The 21,926-nt window shown below is 42.3% G+C and overlaps 1 protein-coding gene across 1 annotated transcript in view; it reads right to left on the reverse strand.

Moving 5' to 3' along the window:
- KRI1 (KRI1 homolog) overlaps positions 1–21,926 on the reverse strand; it is a 1,261,256-nt gene that overhangs the window by 515,918 nt on the left and 723,412 nt on the right. Inside the window, exons 10-11 of the mRNA XM_044084757.1 lie at positions 14,274–14,406; positions 13,993–14,088 (exon numbers count right to left, since the gene is read on the reverse strand). Coding sequence (XP_043940692.1) covers positions 13,993–14,088; positions 14,274–14,406 — 229 coding nt within the window. The remainder of the gene's footprint in view (positions 1–13,992; positions 14,089–14,273; positions 14,407–21,926) is intronic.

Here is a 21,926-nt window from a genome sequence, read left to right on the forward strand (position 1 = left end):
TATGTAAGAGTGGTACAGGATATGTACGAGGGTAGTATGACAGCGGTGAGGTCTGCGGTGGGAGTGATGGATGCATTTAAGGTGGAGGTGGGGTTACATCAAGTATCAGCTCTGAGCCCTTTCTTATTTGCAATGGTGATGGACAGGTTGACCACACAGGAGTCCCCGTGGACTATGATGTTTGCAGATGACATTGTGATCTGTAGTGAGAGTAGGGAACAGGTGGAGGAGACCCTGGAGAGATGGAGATATGCTCTAGAGAGACAGAATATATGTGTGTGAATGAGAGGGAGGATAGAGGAATGGTGAGGATGCAGGGAGCAGAGGTGGCGAAGATGGATGAGTTTAAATACTTGGGGTCAACAGTTCAGAGTAATGGTGAGTGTGGAAGAGAGGTGAAGAAGAGAGTACAGGCAGGATGGAGTGGGTGGAGAAGAGTGTCAGGAGTGATGTGTGACAGAAGAGTACCTGTAAGAGTGAAAGGGAAGGTCTACAAGAGGGTAGTGAGACCAGCTATGTTATATGGGTTGGAGACAGTGGCATTGACAAAAAGGCAGGAGTTTGAGCTGGATGTGGCAGAATTAAAGATGTTAAGATTTGCACTGGGTGTGACAAGGGTGGACAGGATTAGGAATAAGTATATTAGAGGGTCAGCCCAGGTTGGAAGGTTTAGAGACAAAGCCAGAGAGGCACGATTACGTTGGTTTGGACATATGCTGAGGAGGGATGCTGAGTATATTGGGAAAAAGATGCTCAGGATGAAGCTAACAGGTAGCAGGAAAAGAGGAAGGCCTAAGATAAGGTTTATGGACGTGGTGAGAGAGGACATGCAGGTGGTTGGTGTGAGAGAGCAAGATGCAGAGGACAGGAAGAAATGGAAACAGGTGATCTGCTGTGGCGACCCCTAACGGGAACAGCCGAAAGAAGATGATGATGAATGAACCTTTATTTTTTATAATTAACTCAAAAATCATAAGTTAAATTTCCCACTATTTTTAAAATCCAAACAATATGATGATAATTTAAATATTTATTTAACAAACCCGAACTATGACTTCCCTAAGGTAACAAAAGTTATAGAACAATTTTCCTTAGTTTCCAATTACAAACTCAGTTTAAACAAAACCAATACTCTCCCTTTGCATTCAACAATCAATACACTAACACGTCAAAATTAAGAGAAATTAAAATAACTTCCTCAAAATATTTAAGAATTAAATTCTTGCAAGACAAGAAGATTAACCTACAAACATTTTGACTACAAAAGATACAAATAAATATTTCTAGGTGGAATCCATGAACGTTTTGCTTCTCTCCAAGGTGGCCATAATTAAGACAAATATTCTTCTAAAAAAATCTTCTTTCTGTTACTATTTCAGAAAATTCCCATCTTACCTCTTTAAATTTTTCAAAGCAAGACTAAGTAAATTCATATGGTTTCCTAAAACATGGCATTTAGATTAGGCTAATCCAAATTAGCAGCTAAAACATGGGGAGGACAAGTGCTTCCAGATTTTCCACTCTATTATATTATCATCTTTGATCTCCAGGTTGGGTAAAAATATGGAACACTCAAATACAATAAATTAGCATTACCTTTTTTTGCCCTGCACACTTCTTAAAATAGTAAAATAAATAACGTTTCAGTAAGATTAATTTCTGTTTTTCAGAACTGAATTAAAAAGATGGGATTAGATTTTTTTTTATCCTTTCAACCAATAAAATCTCAATCTAAACATTAAACCTAATAAAATGTTAAACTTAAAGGACCACCCCTTATTGAAAGATAAATTATTATGGGAATTTTTAGAAGGTTAATCAAATCTACGTTATTCCTTAAGACATAGGCTCCAATTCCAAAAGACCTGCTGTCAGTGTAAGTGACTACTTACGCTGAGAGCAGGTCTTTTGTAATTTAGTCCTCGGTAGTTAACCTGTGTATAGATAGACTGTATACTGAAGTAAGTCACTTACATTAACAGCAAGTCTTTCGGAATCAGAGCAGACTTGCACGGTGAGCTAACTCCTGTGGAATTAGACTACCTAAAGGTTATGCTGCAATTTTAAAACAATTAAATTATTTTTCCCTGAATTCTTTAGGAAAAACATATTATGGCTTATAAAGAGGTTTTCAAAACGTATAAAGTAAATCAATCTTTTAGATTTCAAAATCTCCCTCTAATTTCAATTTTTTGGAAAGCACAAGATAGTACTAACTTTAATTCATAACATTTAAATAGAAGTTATGTTCTTACCATAACGTTCCATGTTAGTTGTCTTCTTCTCGCCTTCTTTCTTGCTGGATGGGTTCGGAGCCGATCCTCGGCTCCGACTCGGCCACTCTAAAAGCTCGAGAGTTGGTTCCACCGGCTCGAGGCTCCCCTTATATCCCACAATGCTAGGCGGTAATACCTCAGCTCTCGTTTGTAAGCTAGGCCCAGCCAGGAAAAAATCCAGAAACACTGGAAAGGGGAAACCCACCTCGATAAAATGACAGAAGGAAGGTGACCTACAACCTGACGAAGGAATATATACATAATACAGTATATACATATATACAAATAGAGGTGGTAGGAAAAAAAGGTCACAATCAAACTCCTCTAGGTCTGTCCGGGCTAGGGGGAAGGAGGGTGGGACGCAAGAAAGAAGGCGAGAAGAAGACAACTAACATGGAACGTTATGGTAAGAACATAACTTCTATATGTCAAGTTGTCCATCTCGCCTTCATTCTTGCTGGATGGGACCGCGTCCCTAGCACCTTGTCCCGGGTGGCCTATCGGAACAGACTCTTGAGTACAGTGGAACCAAAGTTAGCTCTGTGTCTAGAAGCTAAGTCCAACTTATAATGAGAAATGAAAGTGTGAGGAGTAGCCCATGTAGCTGCCGCACAAATCGTATCAATAGGCAGCCTGTCTTGGAAAGCTATAGAAGTAGCCAAAGCTCTAGTTGAATGAGCCTTAGGTTTGTTTGGTAACTTTTGATGCCTAATCTCATACACAAAGGAAATCAAGGATGTAAGCCATCTGGAGAGTGATACTTTCGAAACTGGAAGGCCCTTTCTGCCTTCTGCATAAGAAACAAACAGTTGGTCAGCCTTTCTGGTCTGTTTGGTCCTATCCAAATAATACCTTAATTGCCGATGAACATCTAGCCAATGTAATTTTTGTTCAGACCTGTTAGAATAGTTAGGAAAAAACACAGGAAGGTCAATGTTTTGATTTAGGTTTGCCTGAGAGGCTACTTTGGGTAAGAAGGATGGGTTGTCCGTAAGGATACCCTAGCCTTATGAAACAAAAGATAAGGGGATCGACTGCAGAGTGCATGAAGCTCCGAGACTCTTCTAGCCGAAGTAATGGCTACCAAAAAGAGTGTCTTCCAGGATAGCAATCTCATTGAACACGAAGCTGCAGGTTCAAAAGGGGGAAGAATCAAAGATGTGAGAACTAAGTTAAGGTCCCAACAAGGAGGAGGATTTCTGATAGGAGGCTTGAGAAGAAAAACTCCCTTCAAAAAAGCTTTGCAAAGCTTGTGAGACATGATGGCAGAATCTGAGATTCCAACATGAAAGTTAGATATAGCTGCCAATTGAACCTTAAGAGTAGAAGGAGATGAACCTGCGTGGAATAGTTCGGCTAAGAAATCAAGGACCGATTGAATGGGAGCAGTGAAAGGATCTATGTCCCTTCCTTGTGCCCAATAGGAGAAACGTTTCCACTTACTAAGATAAATCTTCCGAGTGGAGGATTTATGGGAAGCTATTAAAATATCTCGAACTGAGTGAGATATTAGAGGAAGCCTGGCTAGGGTTGGAATTGGAGGAACCAAGCAGTGACGTTCAGAGAGGGGAGGGAGCGATGTAACTGACCCGACTGATGGGTCAAAAGATCTGGAACTAGGTCCAGATGCCAGGGTTGCTCCAACAGAAATGGTGCAGAAAGGGGAACCAAACCTGTCGAGGCCAGTAAGGGGCAATGAGGATCAAGGAAGCTTTCTGAGCGATGGCTTTCTGTATCACTTGAGAAATTAGTGGGAAGGGAGGAAATGCATACAGAAGTCCCCGGGGCCAAACTTGGACTAGAGCGTCTCTGCTGGGATGGCCTGGTAGAGGAAAGAGGGTGAAATAATCTTTGCACTTGCTGTTTTGGGGAGTAGCAAAAAGGTCGCAGCAAGGCTGGCCCCACTTCAGAAAAACTTTTTCCAAGACTGAATTTTTCAGAGACCACTCGTGAGGCATGAGAATAGCTCTGCTCAATTTGTCCGCAATGACATTGGACTTCCCGGGGATGTGCGTTGCTATCAGAAACCGCTGAGAAGAAATCGCCCATTGCCACAGTTTGAGTGCCTCTCGACATAGGGGGTAGGATCTGGTTCCGCCTTGTTTGTTGATATACCACACTACAGACATGTTGTCCGTCTGGATTGCTTTCGTTCCCATCGGTAGAGAGTCTTGAAGGGCTTGCAATGCTAAAAGCACTGCTCTCACCTCTAGAACATTTATATGCAAGTGGCGTTCATAAGGTTGCCATATGCCCTGGACTGCCCTGCCCTGATAATGCCCCCCCCACCCGATCAGGGAGGCGTCCGTTGTCAGAGTAGCAACCGGAGGGGGAGGGACAAAGGGTCTTCCTAAGAAGAGCTGGGGGGAAGAAATCCACCAAAGAAGATGATTCCTGCATGCTTGCGTTATCACAATGGTGTGGGACATCGGAAGTTGTTGGTATGACCATTGTGTGAAGAGCGTCCATTGTAAGATTCTCATGTGAAATCTGGCTAATAAAAGTAGAGGGATAGCAGCTGCCATAATCCCCAGTACTTTCAGGACCAATCTGACTTTGATTCTGTTGCTGTGGAAAAGAAGAGAGACTAGTTTGTGTATGTCTGCTATCCTTTGGTCTGTGAGTCTCGCAGACATGCTGACTGTGTCTAGATTTGCGCCTATGAAGGTAATAGCACGAAAAGGCGACAAAACAGACTTTTCGCAATTTATTGAGATACCTAGCTTTCGAAATATGTGAAAAGTGTAGTCTCTGGCAAGTAGTAGAAGATGCTTGGTGGGAGCTGTAAGGAGCCAGTCGTCTAAGTATGGAAACACCTGGAATCCTTGACGTCTCAGGTGAGAGGCAACCACTGCCATGCATTTGGTAAACACCCGGGGGGCTGTGGTGAGTCCAAAGGGCAGGGCTCTGAATTGAAAGTGACTGGTCCCCAGCCTGAAGCGGAGGAATCTCCTGGAGCGTCTGTTCATTTTTATATGATAGTACGCATTCTGGAGGTCTATGGAGCACATCCAGTTTTCCTTTCCCAATAGGGGTAGGATGGATTGCAACGTGACCATCCGAAATCTTGTTTTCTTGACAGACTTGTTCAAGATGCTGAGATCCAAAATGGGCCTCCAGTCCCCTGTTTTCTTTGGAACCAAAAAGAATTTGGAGTAGATTCCGGATCCTTGCTGGTCTGCTGGAACTGGCTGAATGGCTCTTTTTGCAAGCAACTTTGATATTTCTAACGCTGCTTGATCCCTTTGAGCGGGTGGAACATCTGGAAGGGACTTTTTTGATTGATTTGGAATGCGAAGGAATGGAATAGCCTTCGGAAATGATGGACTGTACCCACTTGTCTTGAGTTAGAGATCGCCAGGCTTCTGGGTACAGTGATAGTCTTCCCCCAACTGCCTCCGAAGGTGGACAGTCGGGCAACACCTCAGGGATGCTGAAAGGGCTTATCGGAAAAAGTTTCTTGATTGCCCTGGTTCTGCGGACCCCCCCTGCCTCTAGGGCGGCGTCTACCATTATTGTTCCCCCCTCTGCCTCTAGAGGGGAACCGACTCTGTGCGTCAGGCAAAGCCCCTTGAGATTGCTTGCGGAACCACATCTTTCCACTTTTCTGGCCCTTGGGGTAAGGCCTAGAAGGAGTAGAAAAACGGACTCCGACAGCAGAAAGAGTTTTGCCAACCGTCTCGCACCTTGTCAGGGTTTCTTTCACTTGAGGACCAAAAAGGGACGATCCATCAAACGGGGAATTAGTGAAAGACATCTTAAAGGGGTCCGCAAAATTGCATAGCCGCATCCAGGCATGCCGGCGTAAGGCCACACCTGTACCTGAGGCTCTGCTTGCTCCATCAGCCGCATATGAAAGAAGGCGCATGGAGGAGTTAGCTATCGAATTGAGGGTTGCCAGCTGAGCGTTCATCTTATCCTGAAAACCCGCAGCCGTTGGATCCTTTAACATCTCACTCGCTTCCTTGATCAAGTCTCTTTGAAGACGAGTGAAATGACAGAGGTAGTTCAGCGAACGCATTGAAAAGGTCGCTGACGAAAACATCCACTTCCCGTACCTGTCCATAGACCTAGATTCCTTGTTAGGGGGATGGACAGGCACTGAAGGATCAGCTAGTTCCTTCTTGGTGGCAGCAGCTACCACCATAGCATCCACAGAAACTCCTTTAGTCAAAAATTGTTTGTCTGCTGGTGCTGTAATAAACTTTGAAGGTCTCCTGGCGGTGGGGTCCACAAAGTCAGGAGCCGTCCAAGCCTTTTTTGCTACCACCTGCATAAGGGGGTCAAAGGGGGGGGGACACCCAGGAGGTGGAAGGGCGAGAGCCGAACGCTTCAAGATACACAGATTCATCCTCCGAAGGGTTAAGGGCTGGCCAATTCCCCCTCTGTTTTAAGATCTCCAGGATGTCTGCAAAGGAGACATCTTCAGAGGGGGAGCGGGGGGAACCTTCAGAATCCTCTAAATCCGTGTCAGAGGTGACAGACTCAGGTGAGTCTATGTGCTTCCTCTTGCACTTTCTCTTCCTAGGGGGCTCTCCTGCCAATTCAGGAGAGGCCTCGGAAGAGGATGAGATTCCCACAGGGGATTCTTGAGGAGCTGTCTCTCTGCGGTCTGGGATGAGGGAGTGAGTAGAAATTACCTGAGGCACCGAGGAGGGAGGGGCGGACGGATCCGACTGTGGAGATGAACCAGGTTCCAACACACTCTGCATGACCTCGAAAGCACCCCTGTCAGGCAGAGCCAGAGGTCTCCACTCCGAAAAGCTGAAAACCTCCCTCGGCATCGACAGTGATGGCTCCGAGGCCGATGTCGGAGTCGAACTCACCAGCGCCGAAGCACCGAGAGGGAGAGCGGGGTCGGACAAGGGTCCGATGCCACTCACCCCCTCGGAGCCGACGAGGGAAGTCCGGCGCCGAGATTCTTCCAATGAAGAAAACGGAGCAGACAACGGCGCCGAAGACAATTGTATCGACTCCGACGCTGCCACAGTCTCGGGTCCGAAACGCCCTGGCTCTGAACTCAAAGGAGTCGGAGGAGGAACATTTTGAGAAATAGGATTAAGCATCGACTGCTGAGTCGGGCTCTGAAGCATTTGGGCCAGTGCCTCGGACTTAAGAAGTCGACTCACTACCCTCTGAAGGTCATGGTCCGAAAGTCTCGACGACCTAGAGGAGTGAGATCTATGGCTCCATTCAGACAGCAAGGGAGATGCTGGAGCCGAATGAACGGAGCCAAGAGACGGTGACCTAGACCTTTTCCTAGTTGTCGGTTCCGATAATCTTATCGGAGCCGACTCAGTGATGATTTCCAACACCTCGGCTCCGGCCGGAGCCGAGGGAACCGAAGAAATAAGAGTTCGAGTCTCATCGGCTCCAGCCGGAGCCGATGTTGTAGCAGACTTCGAAGCCTTAGGTGTCGACTCAGAAGCTGGAGCCGACGACCTAGAAGGCTTGGAGGGTTTGCCCGAAGAAAGAGGCGGGGGACCCTCAGGTTTTAATAAGCCTCGTAATATAAGCTTATTTTTTCTTTCCTGCAGGACTCTAGGGCTGAAGCCATGGCATACAGCACAAGAGTCCTGCAGGTGTAAAGGTCCCAGGCAGTACACACAAGAAGTGTGACCGTCTGTCAGAGACATTTTCTGACAGCACGAGTCACACTTCTTGAAGCCTGAGACCTTTGAATCCTTAGACATTTTCAAGGAAAAAATTGTGTAATCACCACACAAACACAAACACACCGATTACACTATCCACTAAGGTTTAAACTAAAATTAAACTAATAAGTTTAGTTAGTTTAGTTTTTTTTTTTTTTTTAAATCCCTACAAAAAAAAACACATACACTCCACTATTAAGGGGATGGAAGGGCCCGAAGGCCTAAGGAAAGAACTTATAAGTTCTTGAGGTAAAAAGGGTGGATAAAAAGGTAGGAAAGGGTCAAAATCCACTTAACTAAGGGAATAAAGAGTAAAAACTAAATTAAAGGGGTTTAAATTAACTATTAGACTGATCTAAATGAACTGACCTGAAGCCGGTAGAAACAACACACCTCGATCGCTGTAGCGGCAAACGAGATCTGAGGTATTACCGCCTAGCATTGTGGGATATAAGCGGAGCCTCGAGCCGGTGGAACCAACTCTTGAGCTTTTAGAGTGGCCGAGTCGGAGCCGAGGATCGGCTCCGAACCCATCCAGCAAGAATGAAGGCGAGATGGACAACTTAACATCAAGCTTTTTCTTTAAATAAGAACTCTATCCTTTTTAAAAATATATAATCAATGAATGATTAATAATAATATTTATACTCAACCAAATTATCTGCATTTAACCCCTCTATATTATCCCCATATTCAGCCAGTTCAGAAGCAGCAGCAGATTTATTTTTTGCTTTTGCCCTTATTCAAAATTCTTATTGGATATTTTAAATCTTAGCCTAGCTAAGGCTAGACATAGTCATATTATTGAAAAGAATTTGCAACTAACAATTTTCTACATCTTTTAAGAAATTGAAACTCAGATTTTAAAATACTAATTTCACTGCTTAATTAATCTAAACAAGATATTGTTTATTATTGGGTTCATTGGGAATGTACATCCTGGGAAAAATTCCCAAGATCCACCTTTAAATAAATAAAAAGTAGAAAATGTAGAAATAAAAACAATAAGGGGAAAATGCATTTAATTAAATCTTGTCATCAATATTGAATTATCATTATGCAAATCTGCTTCTTATTTCTATTTAATTTATGTACTTACTTTCAGTTTAGAAATCACTTCAGTTGGAATATGGGAAGTCTGTATTACATTAGTTTATATAGCGCTGGGATTATTAATACGGTTAAAATTACCAGATAGTGAGCTTTTGAAAGTTTTACAAGAGGTTTATAAATGATTAATCATCTGTATGATTGATATCTACCAGAAACTTTATTTTGTTCATAGGTAGGTACTACGCTATCGCCCCAAGGGCCTAAGCAAGCCTAGTCAACAAGATTCCCTGACTTATGCCACCCAAGATAGTTAATTTCCTGTGCCCTTGTCGAGCAGAGCCACAGAAGTGGGGCGTATTTCCTATTTCCCATCCACTCATCAAGATTTTTCTTAAAGAGTGCTAATGAGGAACTTTGCTTGACACAGATGGGTAGCTTGCTCCAGAGTATAGAAAGTCTCTGGGACAGGACTCTATCCCTCCAGCATGTCCTGTTTATTGTGGTGACAAGGTTTAGGTCCCTAGAGCATGTAACTCGGAGGGATTGGGATTTCTTTAGGTGTAGCATGTCCAACAGCTTTGGGTTTAACATAGCTTTATATGCAAGGCAGACATCTCCTCAGAGTAGACGATATGCTACAGAGTAAAATTGGAGTTTTTTGAGAGGGTCAGTGTAGGGCATCTGCTTGAGGCCAGTAATCCTTTTTGTGAGGTACTTCTGTAGCCTTTCCACCTGCTGCAGATGTCTTGTGAGGTACATTCCAAAAGGGGCGTTGTACTCTATAATGGGTCTAATGAGTGCTGATTAGAGGGGAACAATGACCTCTTTTTTTCCTGGATGAGAACCATTTTGTGATGAGGTGTGCTACATAGAAGGATTTCCTGGCTACTGTGGCAATGTGATTATCAGAGGAAAGACTACTGTCCACCTGGGTCCCATGGTCTCTTATCACACATTCGGCATTAAGTAGATTGCCGTTTATGTGGTAGTTCATGGGTACAGAGTTTTTACCAAAGGGGATGACGATGCACTTTTTGGCACTGAGCTTAAGGCCATGCCTCTGACACCAGGCATCTGTCTCAGTGAGGCCCTTCTGTGGGATGTCCACATCATTTGGGGACTCGACTATGTTTCCTAGTGTGCAGTCATCTGCGTACTTTGTTAGCCAGAGGCCTTCGGTGTTAGCCTGTACTTCAAAGAAGTAGATACCAAACAGGAGAGGCCCCAGGACTGACCCTGTGGTACTACACTAGTGTAGGTTCCGTCAGTGAGACAGTTGGCAACCCATCTTGTGACGTAGGGATTTATACCTAGTTTAGTGAGTTTAGCTATAATTCCAGAATGGAGGATGGTGTCGAAAGCCGTGGCGAGGTCAGGATAGGTTGTGTGAACCACCTTACCCTCGTCTATGGCTTTGGTGACTGCCTCAAAGAAATCGATCAGGTTCAGAAGGCATGATCCGTCTTACAAACCCAAACTGGGTGGGGTCCAGAGTTTGGAGGTTACCAATGTCTTTGTTTATGAGTTCCATGATGATATGTTCCATGGCCTTGCAGACTAGGCTCATCAGGCTAATAGGGTGACAGTTCCCAGGATCAGTGGTGGCTCCCACTTTGTGGAGTGGGATAACTGTTGCTGTGCACCATTCAGTGGGCACAAAGCCTGACGTGAGACTATGACTGAACATGGTGCTTAAGTGGGGAGCCAGTTCGTTCTGAAGTTCGTGTAAAACACAGGGTGGGATGTTGTCCGGTCCCATGGATGCTGTGTTTTTGGTTTTAGAGAGTGCAGATTTTACCTGCATAGATGTGATTACAGGGACTCTGCATTCTTCCTGTACAGATATGGGCCCTTTAGGGGATGTTAGTACTGAAACTATCTGCCAGGATGTTAGCAACATCAGTTGGTTCTGTAATTTTCGTGCCGTTCTGCTGCAACTCAGAGCAGATCTGGGTGTTGCCATTGAGATTCTTGGCATAGCTATAGAATGCTTTGTGGTTGCCCTTACAATCAGTGGTGATTTTGTTTTTGTAGCTAGCTTTGGAGGATTTTATAAGGGATCTCAGCTTCTTACTGAGGCTGACCAGGGACTCCTCCACTCATAGGACTTTACTCACTCAATTTTGCAACAGTTTCTTCCTTCTGTTGTAGAGTTTGTTTATGGCAGGGGACCACCAGATTGTCTTCCTTTTTTTGAAGGATTGGTTCTGTTTGGGATAGCATGATCCATGCACTCGTGTAAGTGCTTATAGAGTGCATTTGTGTAAGATTTAGCAGTCGTAACTGTATTGTCCATTTGCATGGGTGTCATGAAGTTTGCCACTTTTGTCTTAAAAAGTTGGCTTTGGAAAATTTTTTTACTGTGGTTTCCTTAACGGTGGATGGGGGCGGGATGCGGATATCTAGGGTGATTAGCTTATGGCCAGATCTGACCAACGAAGAGTTGACTTCAGGTGTGGAACACCGGTCACTCATGTTGGTAATGACTAGGTCTAGGATATTGTTGCCCCTGGTGAGGGTGTGGATAGGCTGATCCAGGGCATTGGAATTTATGAATTCCAGAAAGCGCTGAGTGAAGGAGTTGGTACATGAGTAGTTTTCCCAGTTAATGGTGGGGTAGTTGAAATCGCCCATTATTAGAGTGTTTGGTTGAACCCTAATCCAGTATATCAAGAAGAGAGAAGTGGGAATCCTAGGGCATGCTGAGGGATCTGTAGCAAGCTACAATTTGGATTGCAGTTTTGCCCAGAGTTAGTTGCACTTGGATAACCTTGGATGCATTATGCTGTGCAACTAGAATGGAGGTGTGGATATCCTAAATGAATATGGACACACCTCCACCTTTGGTGTTTTGGTCCAGGTTAGATGGCCGAAAAGTGGTATGAGTTATAGCCTGGTAATGCAGGGGTGCTCTCTAGAGCCTTGAACCAGGTCTCAGTCACTGCACAGATATCGATGTTCTCCATTTTAAGGAGTGCCTTGAGTGAGTTGTTGTGTCTTTTGGCTTTTCCCCGGTTAGGGGTCGCCACAGCGGAACTCCGGTCCGCTAAGGATTGGCAGCAGATTTTTATGTGCCGAGTTGCCTGCTCTGATGCACAACCTTCAACGAAGGTACGCCCCATTCACGCATGTCTCCACACAGAAGACACTCTAGCTGAGAATCGAACGGGACAACGTCTTACTGTGAGGCAACAACGCTACCGCAGCAGTACATTTTGAGATTTAGACTTCTAGCATTGAGTAGCATTACCCTCAGATTTTGCTTGGCTGTTCCTGTTACGGTGGTGAATTTGTCATTTGAACCTTGCCTAAAAAAGGCACTACTGCGGCGGCAAAAGCCTTAGCCAGTATCCGGAATCCCAGGGGCGACAGGTGCAGGCTATCTCTGGCAAAGTATCGTGGTCTGTCGACCATGTTGTCCCAGGCAGACAGATACTCGATCCCCTTAGAATGACACCAGAAGCTTAGCCAATTGCTGAAGTCAATCATTTTGTCCTTGTACTGCGGTATCATTTTGGGCAATGGCAGGATGCTACTCAGGGCTAGGGTCATACCTGCCTGGGATACAAGATCAAAGAGCTCTTCCATGTCTCTCTTCATGTAGTCCAGGGAGGTACGTCTCAGGTCGTTCACACCAACATGGACAATGACAGAGTCATACTTGTACTTGTTGTGGAGTGACCTATGTGTGTGGGATATGTGGTGGATCCTGGCACCCGACAGGCAGCTGATAGTAACCTTCTCCTTGTTTAGCCTGGTGAATGGGACATCAGTGTGCCTGACTATAGAGTCACCTATGACTAGGGTGTTGGGTACGTTGGTTTGCCTTATGGGCTGTGGTTTATTGGCACACTGAGTCTGTGGGCTATGTGTCATTTGGGTTGTGTTGGGGGGTGGAGGTTCCTTGCGTTTCTGCTTTGGAGGTCTCTGTTGCTTGAGAAGATAATTATTGACAGGAGTGGGTTGTCTGTGTACGAGGCAATTGCTACATTGAGAAAAAAATAAATGTCGAGATGTAAGATGAAACACACGATGATGATAGCGTAGTCAGTAGTTTAATACCCGCTTTCGTAAAAAAACTTAATCAGAATACAAAATAACCACAATTCAATGCACTTAAATAACCAAATGATTAACAAACAAATTGCTTAATTAAAATCAATCAAACTTTCTTAAAAAGACATTCACCTTAAAAAAACTGCTACATTGCCTCAAGATGCCCAGATTCATCAGCTAGACAGGAGAAATTTTTCAATTTTAAAGATCCTCTAGTTTGTGTAGTTAAATAGACCGCTACTTATAATAAGGTTAGCGCTACATTACACTGTTGTTAACCAGATGAATTCTCAATTTGCTACTGATCTTTTTTTTGTATTGTTTTCTACAATGTGTGGAAATTGCTAAAACATATTCTGAAAAAACAAACCTATAAAACTTTTTCTTCCTTTTTTAATCCTCAAGCAGAGAAGGGGATGCCTCATGTCCTTACTATATCAGTACCGTCAGTGATAATGTCATCAAATCTCTGGAGAAAATTGACCTTCTTCACAACACATGAGCTTCAATTAAGTGTAATTTGACAAGCTTGGACTGGTGGATTCATCTTCAACGAACTCATCCTTTACAAATAATACTGGTTCTATTGAAGCCATTACTCATTTTCACAGCTATTCGCATCCAATTCACATTTTTTTTAACTTGTACAAGGACAATGTTTTACATATACATTATGTACCACATACAAATCCATACACTTACAAAAAGATATCATTAGGAAGAGACAGATTTTGAGGTTATAAAACATGGTCTGCCAGGACAAAGTGTATGATCTAAGGTAACCCCTAAAAAAGACAAGCCCTTATATCTCTAAACTGATTATTCTTATTCTAAATGGTATTTTATTGCATCAATCTATGTATACAGCCATTGTGCAAGTCAAAGGTACACATGCCATTTTCTAAAGTTTAATACCTCTCTCTCTCAGTTTAGGGGACTCTCCACCCACTCACCTTCTTTTTTCTCTGTCGTACGTCTTCTCGTTTTCGTTTTCTCTTCTCATCTTTTACTCTTACAGAGTTTACAATATTCCTGGGATATGTCTTGATCTTTACACACAAATTAGAGAGAAATATAAAAACAATTAACAGTTAAAGAGAAAAGACATAAAAAGTTATAATACAAAGCTGCTAAATGGCAAAATTATTTAGCATAAAAAAGCAAGCAGGTAAACAACTGTATCAAAGACAAAGTACTTGAGGACAGCAGAAAATAGACAAATTGCACCACCTACCACATCTGCATTTGGCTCCTCAAACCTAAAGTTGTATTGCCTTTCAAAATCTTCCTGCTTCTTTAAGAAAAGTTCCCCTTCATCCTCAGAGTCTTCCATCTCTTCTAGCACTATTTCATCATACGTTGGAATCCTGGACAGAAGAAGATACAGCATTTCAAAGCCTCTTCAGTCAAAAGAATGTCAGAGCTAAGCCAATGCTCAAATTATCCACAGAAAGCAGACACAATACATTCTCCACAATGTTTCAAACAGCCTTTGGGTGTAAATGGGTAATTAAAGTACTTTAATGTTATCATAAAACATTTTAAGCTTCAAGTATTGATGGGCCCATCTGAACATTCTTTAAAAAAGACTCTTGGAGACACTTCTTGCTTTATCTCATTCCACTGACGCTAAGACCCCACCCATAAAGATCATTTAATGTCCCCTCACAAATGTGGGAGACCTATGTAATCCACTGGTGCCGTAGTCGTTTCCTTCATTTTGGACTTTTACAATGACAGTTATTTTGAGTTTTACTGGAGCAGCAAGTTTGTGATTTTGCAGTGGTTTTGACTGAAAATTTTAACTGTGTGTATATCTCTGGAGTGTTGTCTATGCAGCTTTGATGTTTAAAAGAGGTATATCTCATGGCTTAAACTGAATTAGTTTGTTCAACCTTTTCACTGACAGAAGTGGATGGTTTCCAATTACAGAATCTTACTTACATTTGATGAAAACAAGCCCTATTAAAGCAAAAAAAAAAAATGAGGTTAAAATTCAGCCTGTGATTAATGAGCTGGAAAAACAAAAACATGCCCTTGCCGTTGTGTTGTCACTTACTGGCAGAGCAAAAGATACTGCAAAAGAAATATCAGTCAAGAACTTGAATATAGAAGTTATTACCACTTTAATGACTATACTTCATGCTATGTTCTTGAGAGACTAAAAACATTGGGTTTATATGAGATATAATCTAATTTGTCTGGATTATCAGAAAGAGTGCACTTTCTTTGCCAATTATATCATTACCTTTGAACAAAGACAAAGCTGGATATGTAAATATATTTAAGTGGCTCCAGATGCAGATCCTACTTTTAAACTATTACACATGACATGCTTAAATTTAAAGACAATTAAGACTGACAGCAAATACTGAACTTACTTCTGCCTCAGTGAAAGCAAAGCGCATCCTCAAAGAAACGACATTAAGCACTGAAGTGGGCATTCAATAACATAAGTCAGTATACAGCATATTTCACAGGATCATAGCTAGTTTTTAAGCATTCTGTCTGGGACACCATGAAGGAGCCTAACCCAAATTCCCCAATTGCCCTAAAGCACGGTCTGATTAACTGACCTGCTCAAGGTCCCATAGTAGTCAAATGAAGGCCAAGAACATCAAACCCTTATGTGACGACCCACCACTAGACCAGTAATTAGGGAGCCTCAATCCTCACCACTGGCACTTGTAGGGGGACGCTCACTGGGAGGAAAACAGGTGCGCACACAGTATTTCCAGATGCAGCTCTCTGCATCAAGTGCAGTTTCCCTTAAGACCACACAGAGACCACAGTCCGTCCATGGCTGATTTCTCCAGATCCCCAATAAGACTCCCCACTGGCAGAGCTATAGAGTTGAGATCTCAGCTGAGTGACCAAGCCAAGACCACCAGCACCCTCTCTGTCTAACCAGTGCTCTGTGCCCCTGCCCCAGTAGCTGACACACACACTCTTTGAGGTTTGATTTATAGACACACATGGGAAAGGCTGGCACAGGTTTACTAGCTATGCCCCCTTCTGCTCAGACTATAAGGTAGTTACCACTGCCACCAGTCACTCATTATCAGCTACTTTAAGGCCCTTAACAAAGGGTATCCAATCTTACTGCATAACATTAATACAAACGGTAGTTTGACCAAGAGCAAGGCTGTTAGGAGTGGCCCAAAGATTGTCACCAAATAAATATGCAAGTACTCTCAAAATTAAATATTTCTACACAGATCAACCAGAATGAAATGTTTAAATATATTTAATAATAAATAAAAGAACACAATGATACTAAATATATATACTCACAGTGACATCACAGTTCAAAATCACAGGAAATATTTAAAACACTAAAGGACAGTCTCAAATAAATAAAGAAAAATGATATTTAAACTAAGCTTCACTATATTCCTGACTGAATCTAAGAGAGTTACTATACCCTAGCAACTTACTTAGGGCAAGGCAGATGTGGTGAATGGTCTTTCTTGTTGTTGTCCGGTCCAAGACAGAATGCAGAATGCTCTGTCTCACTGCGAAACTTCTCAAAAAATATCTAAAATATTACTGCTGGATAGCTTGCAGAATGCCATAATTTCTGGTCAGCTGACTTCTAGTTCCTGGGCAAAACCCCCATTGCTGAAGCTGGCAGTATTTGGCATCTACTTGTAAAAATACTCATACAAGGGTTTCTGCTCAGATCTTTGGAGGATACTGGAAGTCATAAAACAATTGCATTCCTTCATGCTTTCAGAGTAGCAATTAGTTCACCCCAAAGACAATACAGAAAGCTTCTTAGTACATACTTTGTGTCTCTGGCTGCACTGAAGCATCTTTATGGCCTAGCCTATAAAGTAATTTAATTTCAGTTATTTCTCTAAAGTTTGCTGGACTGAGGTTAACCCTCCAGTTTCCTCTGATAAAACAAATATATTTTAACAGTTACAACAGTGCATGCACATTTCTGTTCCCTTCCAGCAGGGCACACTAAGGATACATTTTAAGCACAAGCATTTTACAAATACCTTTTCAACACAAACATCTGTACAAAGCAGTTTGATATACACGAGACAATTCTAATACATTTGTAACACAAGCATCTTATATGACATATAGTTTTAATACATTTGTAACACCAATATCTTCTATAAATTAGTTTGATATTCACAAATGACATACAATTATTTACAAAATCCCAGCTAGTTGTGCTGACAGTACCTCCTTTTGTCACACCTTATCACAGTAAGTAGCTCATTAACAGTTCACAGCCTTAATCATCTGTGCTGCCAGACAAGGGGCAGAAACTAAGTAGCAAGATGAGTGGTGAAAAAGGCCCGGTGAGGCCATCATATACAAATTCACTTGTACATATGGCAAGAGATGCAAATGTGTTGTATGCCACAGTACCTATTCAATGGGACAATGACTGACCAGAGTCAAGCAAGTTAAAATAATATAAAAATGCTAACGGTTTGTCAATATAGTAGACTGCAGCAAGATTACTTGCCAAAGAGATGGTTTCAGATTGAGAGATGTTTGGAGAAGAATCTTTTAAACCTGCTGTGATTGATACTATATGTACACGGGGTAAAATGGATAAACAGCTCTATCAGTACACCATGTCAGAGTGAGGTGAAAAAGATGATGAAAACTGATGCACCTAGTAGTATGACTTGCACATCTGGAGAAAGTAAGACAGTGCTTTCCACCAGCAGACTGAAACTACCAGCTAAACTGGGTCAAGTCTGGTGTTGAAACAGCACAAGTTCCACTTGATGCACTTCTGCTGCAGAGTAAAATGCTCTAAAAAAGAGCAGGGTTAGTCTTAGTCATGGAAATGACAAATCTGTAATGCTTAAACAAGTGACTCAAACTCTCTGACTTTGGACATTAGTGTATCAACAACCTAGAAAAATACCTTGAGAAGAGCCGTTATGAAAATGAGGTTCACAAAGACTCACATAACATCGCTGAAGAGAAACAAAGTTTTAAGAAATGCATCTTCAGTTTGAGCATGCTTCTGTGGACATCTGAAGAAAAAAACTGCTGTGCTTCTTATCTTGAAACAGACTGCTGATAATTGTGAGGTTTTGCAGAAGTATAACAGACTTAAACCTATCTTCACTGATGGCATTCCCTGGACCCATGACTATAATGAGACAGCTGCTGTACACTTACAAACTGAAACCTACTACTTAGCATTGTCATTTCATCAATTTGTGCATTTCAGTGCAAGAAACATTATGGGCAAAAGGATACTTGTCATAAATTGTAAAGAAATAAATCCACTGCTGGATAAGTAAACATGATCTACCTCAGAATTTATTCTGTGACTATGGTACAGATATTGATAATGATGTAATTAGAGAAAAGGCAAAAAACGTCAGTACTAGATGCACTGCAATGATGTATACTCCTTAATGCAATGGCTCCTAGGAGGATACTAACAGAAAGAATGTGTGAAGTAAAGCCTGTTGTGAACGTGACTAGCAGATGAAGCAACAGACTGGGGAAAGATGGCAAAAAAGTACGTAGGATGTCTATGTCTACAATCCATGTCAAACTGCACCTGGTCAGGACCTAAACCTGAATTCAACTGGCTCTCTACAAAGGGCCACAGGGAAGAGGAACAAGGTAATGGGGAGTAGATTTCAGCATTAAATGCATTTGCTGAGGCTGAATATTCAGACAAAATTCAGGCAGTACTAATGAAACAACTCTGTACCACAAATGAAAGGTCTGAAATGTGCAAGGCAGCATACACTACAAAATGGCTGACTGCAGAGTGAAAATGACTCCAAGTCATCCACTGGCCAAGTCGGAGTTGTGGCATTTCTAAGGCACAGCTGAGACTGTGCAGAGGATCATCATTCCAGGATGTGTAAAGTGAAGACTGACGCACACAACCAATACATCCAAAAGCTTAGGTGAGAGATTACTGGAAATGGTACCAAAGATATCACAATAAGAAAATTAAGGTGCGATAGAGAATTCCACTGCTGAAACAAGTTAATACCCTCAGTTGCAAAAAAATATCAAGCCACAACATTTGTGGACAGAGAAAAATATGTATGATACACAGCTGAAATCTTAGGACAGGCTAGTAAAGTCACAGGAAGACTCAATAACTGGTATATAGTATGGCTGTGTAATATTTTACCATAACAATCTATGGCCAACTGATCGCTTTCGCAGCATTAATAACATATGGTATATATACTGCTTAAGACAGCAGTACGTCTAGCCAGCATAACAAAGCCTGGACATCTTCCTCTCATGTCATATGTCCGACTTATGTCTCAAGAATACACAAGCTAACAGGCATATATAAAGGACGTATGGGCATGAACAACCTCAAGACTTTCTTGCCCCACACCAAAAACATGGAACAGAACAAGAGAGGCAAACTATACACAACAAATATATGCTAGGAAGGCAGAGAATGTGATGTCCACCTTGGCCAAAAAAATAAAAGCAGTATGTGGAAACAGATGGTGGGTTGTAATACTACAATAATCAATCAGTCTGGCATCGATTGTTATTATCGATTGTTATGGTAACTCCTTGCACTACTGTACAATGTCTTTCTTCCTTGTTCACTGCTGTAGTATTAATAAAATGTGAAGATTTCCAAAGCTTTGCAAAAAGTGAGGGATGAGGTCTAAGGAGATGCGTTGCTACTTACGATCAATTGAAGGACAGATGCAGCAAACTCTGCTCTAGTACTAGAGAAGGAATCACTTCTGTAATGTTTAGCAAAAGTGTGGATGAAAGACCAAGTGGCTGCTACCAAAATGAATCTAGAGTCCAGAACTTTGAAAAAAGGCCAAAAGAGGCAACAGCTCTACTGGAGTAAGCCTTGACCAGCCCATGGAGTTCTTTCCCATGGAAAGAACAGCAAAAGGAAATGGTAGAAGAAATCCATTTAAAGATGGTTAGATGACTGGTGGACCCAACGTTTTATCCTGAAAGGAAATAAAAAGTTGGTCTGATTTTTTGATGGCCTTAGCTTTGTCAAGCTAAACTGCCTACAGACCTCCAGAGAATGCAAAATTCTCATACTTCTGTTCTGTGGTGAGGGGAAATAAATGGGAAGGACAATAGACTGGTTTAGGGAAAGCTCATTAGCAACCTTAGGAACTAAGGTAGGTTTGGTTCTAAGGGTTACCCTATCCTTATAAAAATGAGAAAGGGAGGAGAAGTCATAAGAGCTTGTAGTTCAGAAATTCAGTCAATCTTGCAAGGTCACTTGTAGTCATTACCCTGGGCCATATAAAGGAAAAGGATAGTTGCCTCTCAACCTTATAGCCTCCAGAAACTTTTCATTACAAATTATTTCATTTATCTTGGAAATTGGCCAAACAACATTAACATAGGGTCGCATAATGTGACGGAACCTACCTTGCCCATAGATACTGACTGATTTTTTGCACTCATCCCATGCCAAAACCAACAGGGTGTACCTGCTCCCCTCAGGCTCACTCCATTCCCCCTATTCTACCCCCAATTCCCACCCACCCCCACTATCCTCACAGTTATACTCACACAGACACTCCTACACTAGAGACACTCCTACACTAGAGTTAGCCTATCAAATCAGGCTCCACCCATCCATCACTTACCTATTCCCCCCCATTCCCATACATATTCTCTCTTCTCTCCACTCTTAATCTTGCACCCTTCCCTACTATAACCTTTATTACACCATATAATCCCCAATGCACAGAACAGTCTTAAAATAACCATGCACACCACATCTGCACAGCCATTTCTCATAATACTTCTCCCTTTCTTCTACCACCTACTCCACCTTACCAGACTCCTAAACCTCTCCTATTCCCCACCCCATTACACATCTACTTATCCCAAAAAAGAATCCTTTTACTCAGCATATATTTCGCCTTACCTCTACCACTACAATGATTATCTTCTATTTAAGATAAAGCTTCTTGCTACCTCAAATACAGTCCCCACCCCTCACAATCCATATCCCATACTCATGAACCTATGAATTATACAGATTCATAACCCAGAGGCTCCCTTCACTCGAATAAAATCCCAGTCTAGGTTAGGCAGAGTCCCTCATTGACTCTCTTCAAGAGGAATCTTGATGATTGGATGGGAGATAGTAGGTTTACCCCAGGTATCACTTCTGTGTCACTGTTAGACAGAGGCACAGTATATTAACCTCGAAAAAGGGCATAGCAAAATACATTTAAAATGGGTGGCGAAAGCCAAACACACTCTGGCTAGGCTTATAAATGCCCTAGGGCAGATAGCCTAGTATGAACCTATTAATTTCTTCAACTCCAACTCTAAGGAATCTAAAGACCTTTCATACCTCCTTCTTGAATTCATCTCTATGCTCTTTCCCGGAGACATACACCCTAATCCTGTCCCCCCTGCCAATCAGAGTACAAACTCAAACTCAGCTTCTTCACTATCTCACTCTCTCTCTCTCTCTCCACAAGTCTCTCCTTTTTGTTACAATTAATGCCCAAAGCCTATGCAATAAACTACCCAACTTCCATGCTTGGCTCTCCCATAACCATCCTGACATTCTATCTGTTTCTGAAACATGGCTCAAACCACACCTGAAAGACTCTGAAGTCCCCCCAACTACACAATCATAAGAAATGACAACTCAAAAGAAAGGAAGCGGAGTAGCCCTACTCTTCTCCTCCCCTCTAACAGTGGCAACTTATACCAACCCTATACCCCAATTCGCTACAGCTGAACTAACCTTAGCACTCCTAAAAATCAACAACCATAAAAACATATGCAGAGCTGCCCTATATATTCCACCTGGAAATAACATCCCCATTCTTGAAGATATCCTCTCTTGGTTCTCACCTAATATAATACAAAATAATACTCCTAGGCGACATTAACATTAACTGGACCT

The sequence above is a fragment of the Protopterus annectens genome, chromosome 9.part0 (assembly GCF_019279795.1).
Source record: "Protopterus annectens isolate FY-2018-M chromosome 9.part0, PAN1.0, whole genome shotgun sequence".
NCBI classification, from domain to species: domain Eukaryota; kingdom Metazoa; phylum Chordata; order Ceratodontiformes; family Protopteridae; genus Protopterus; species Protopterus annectens.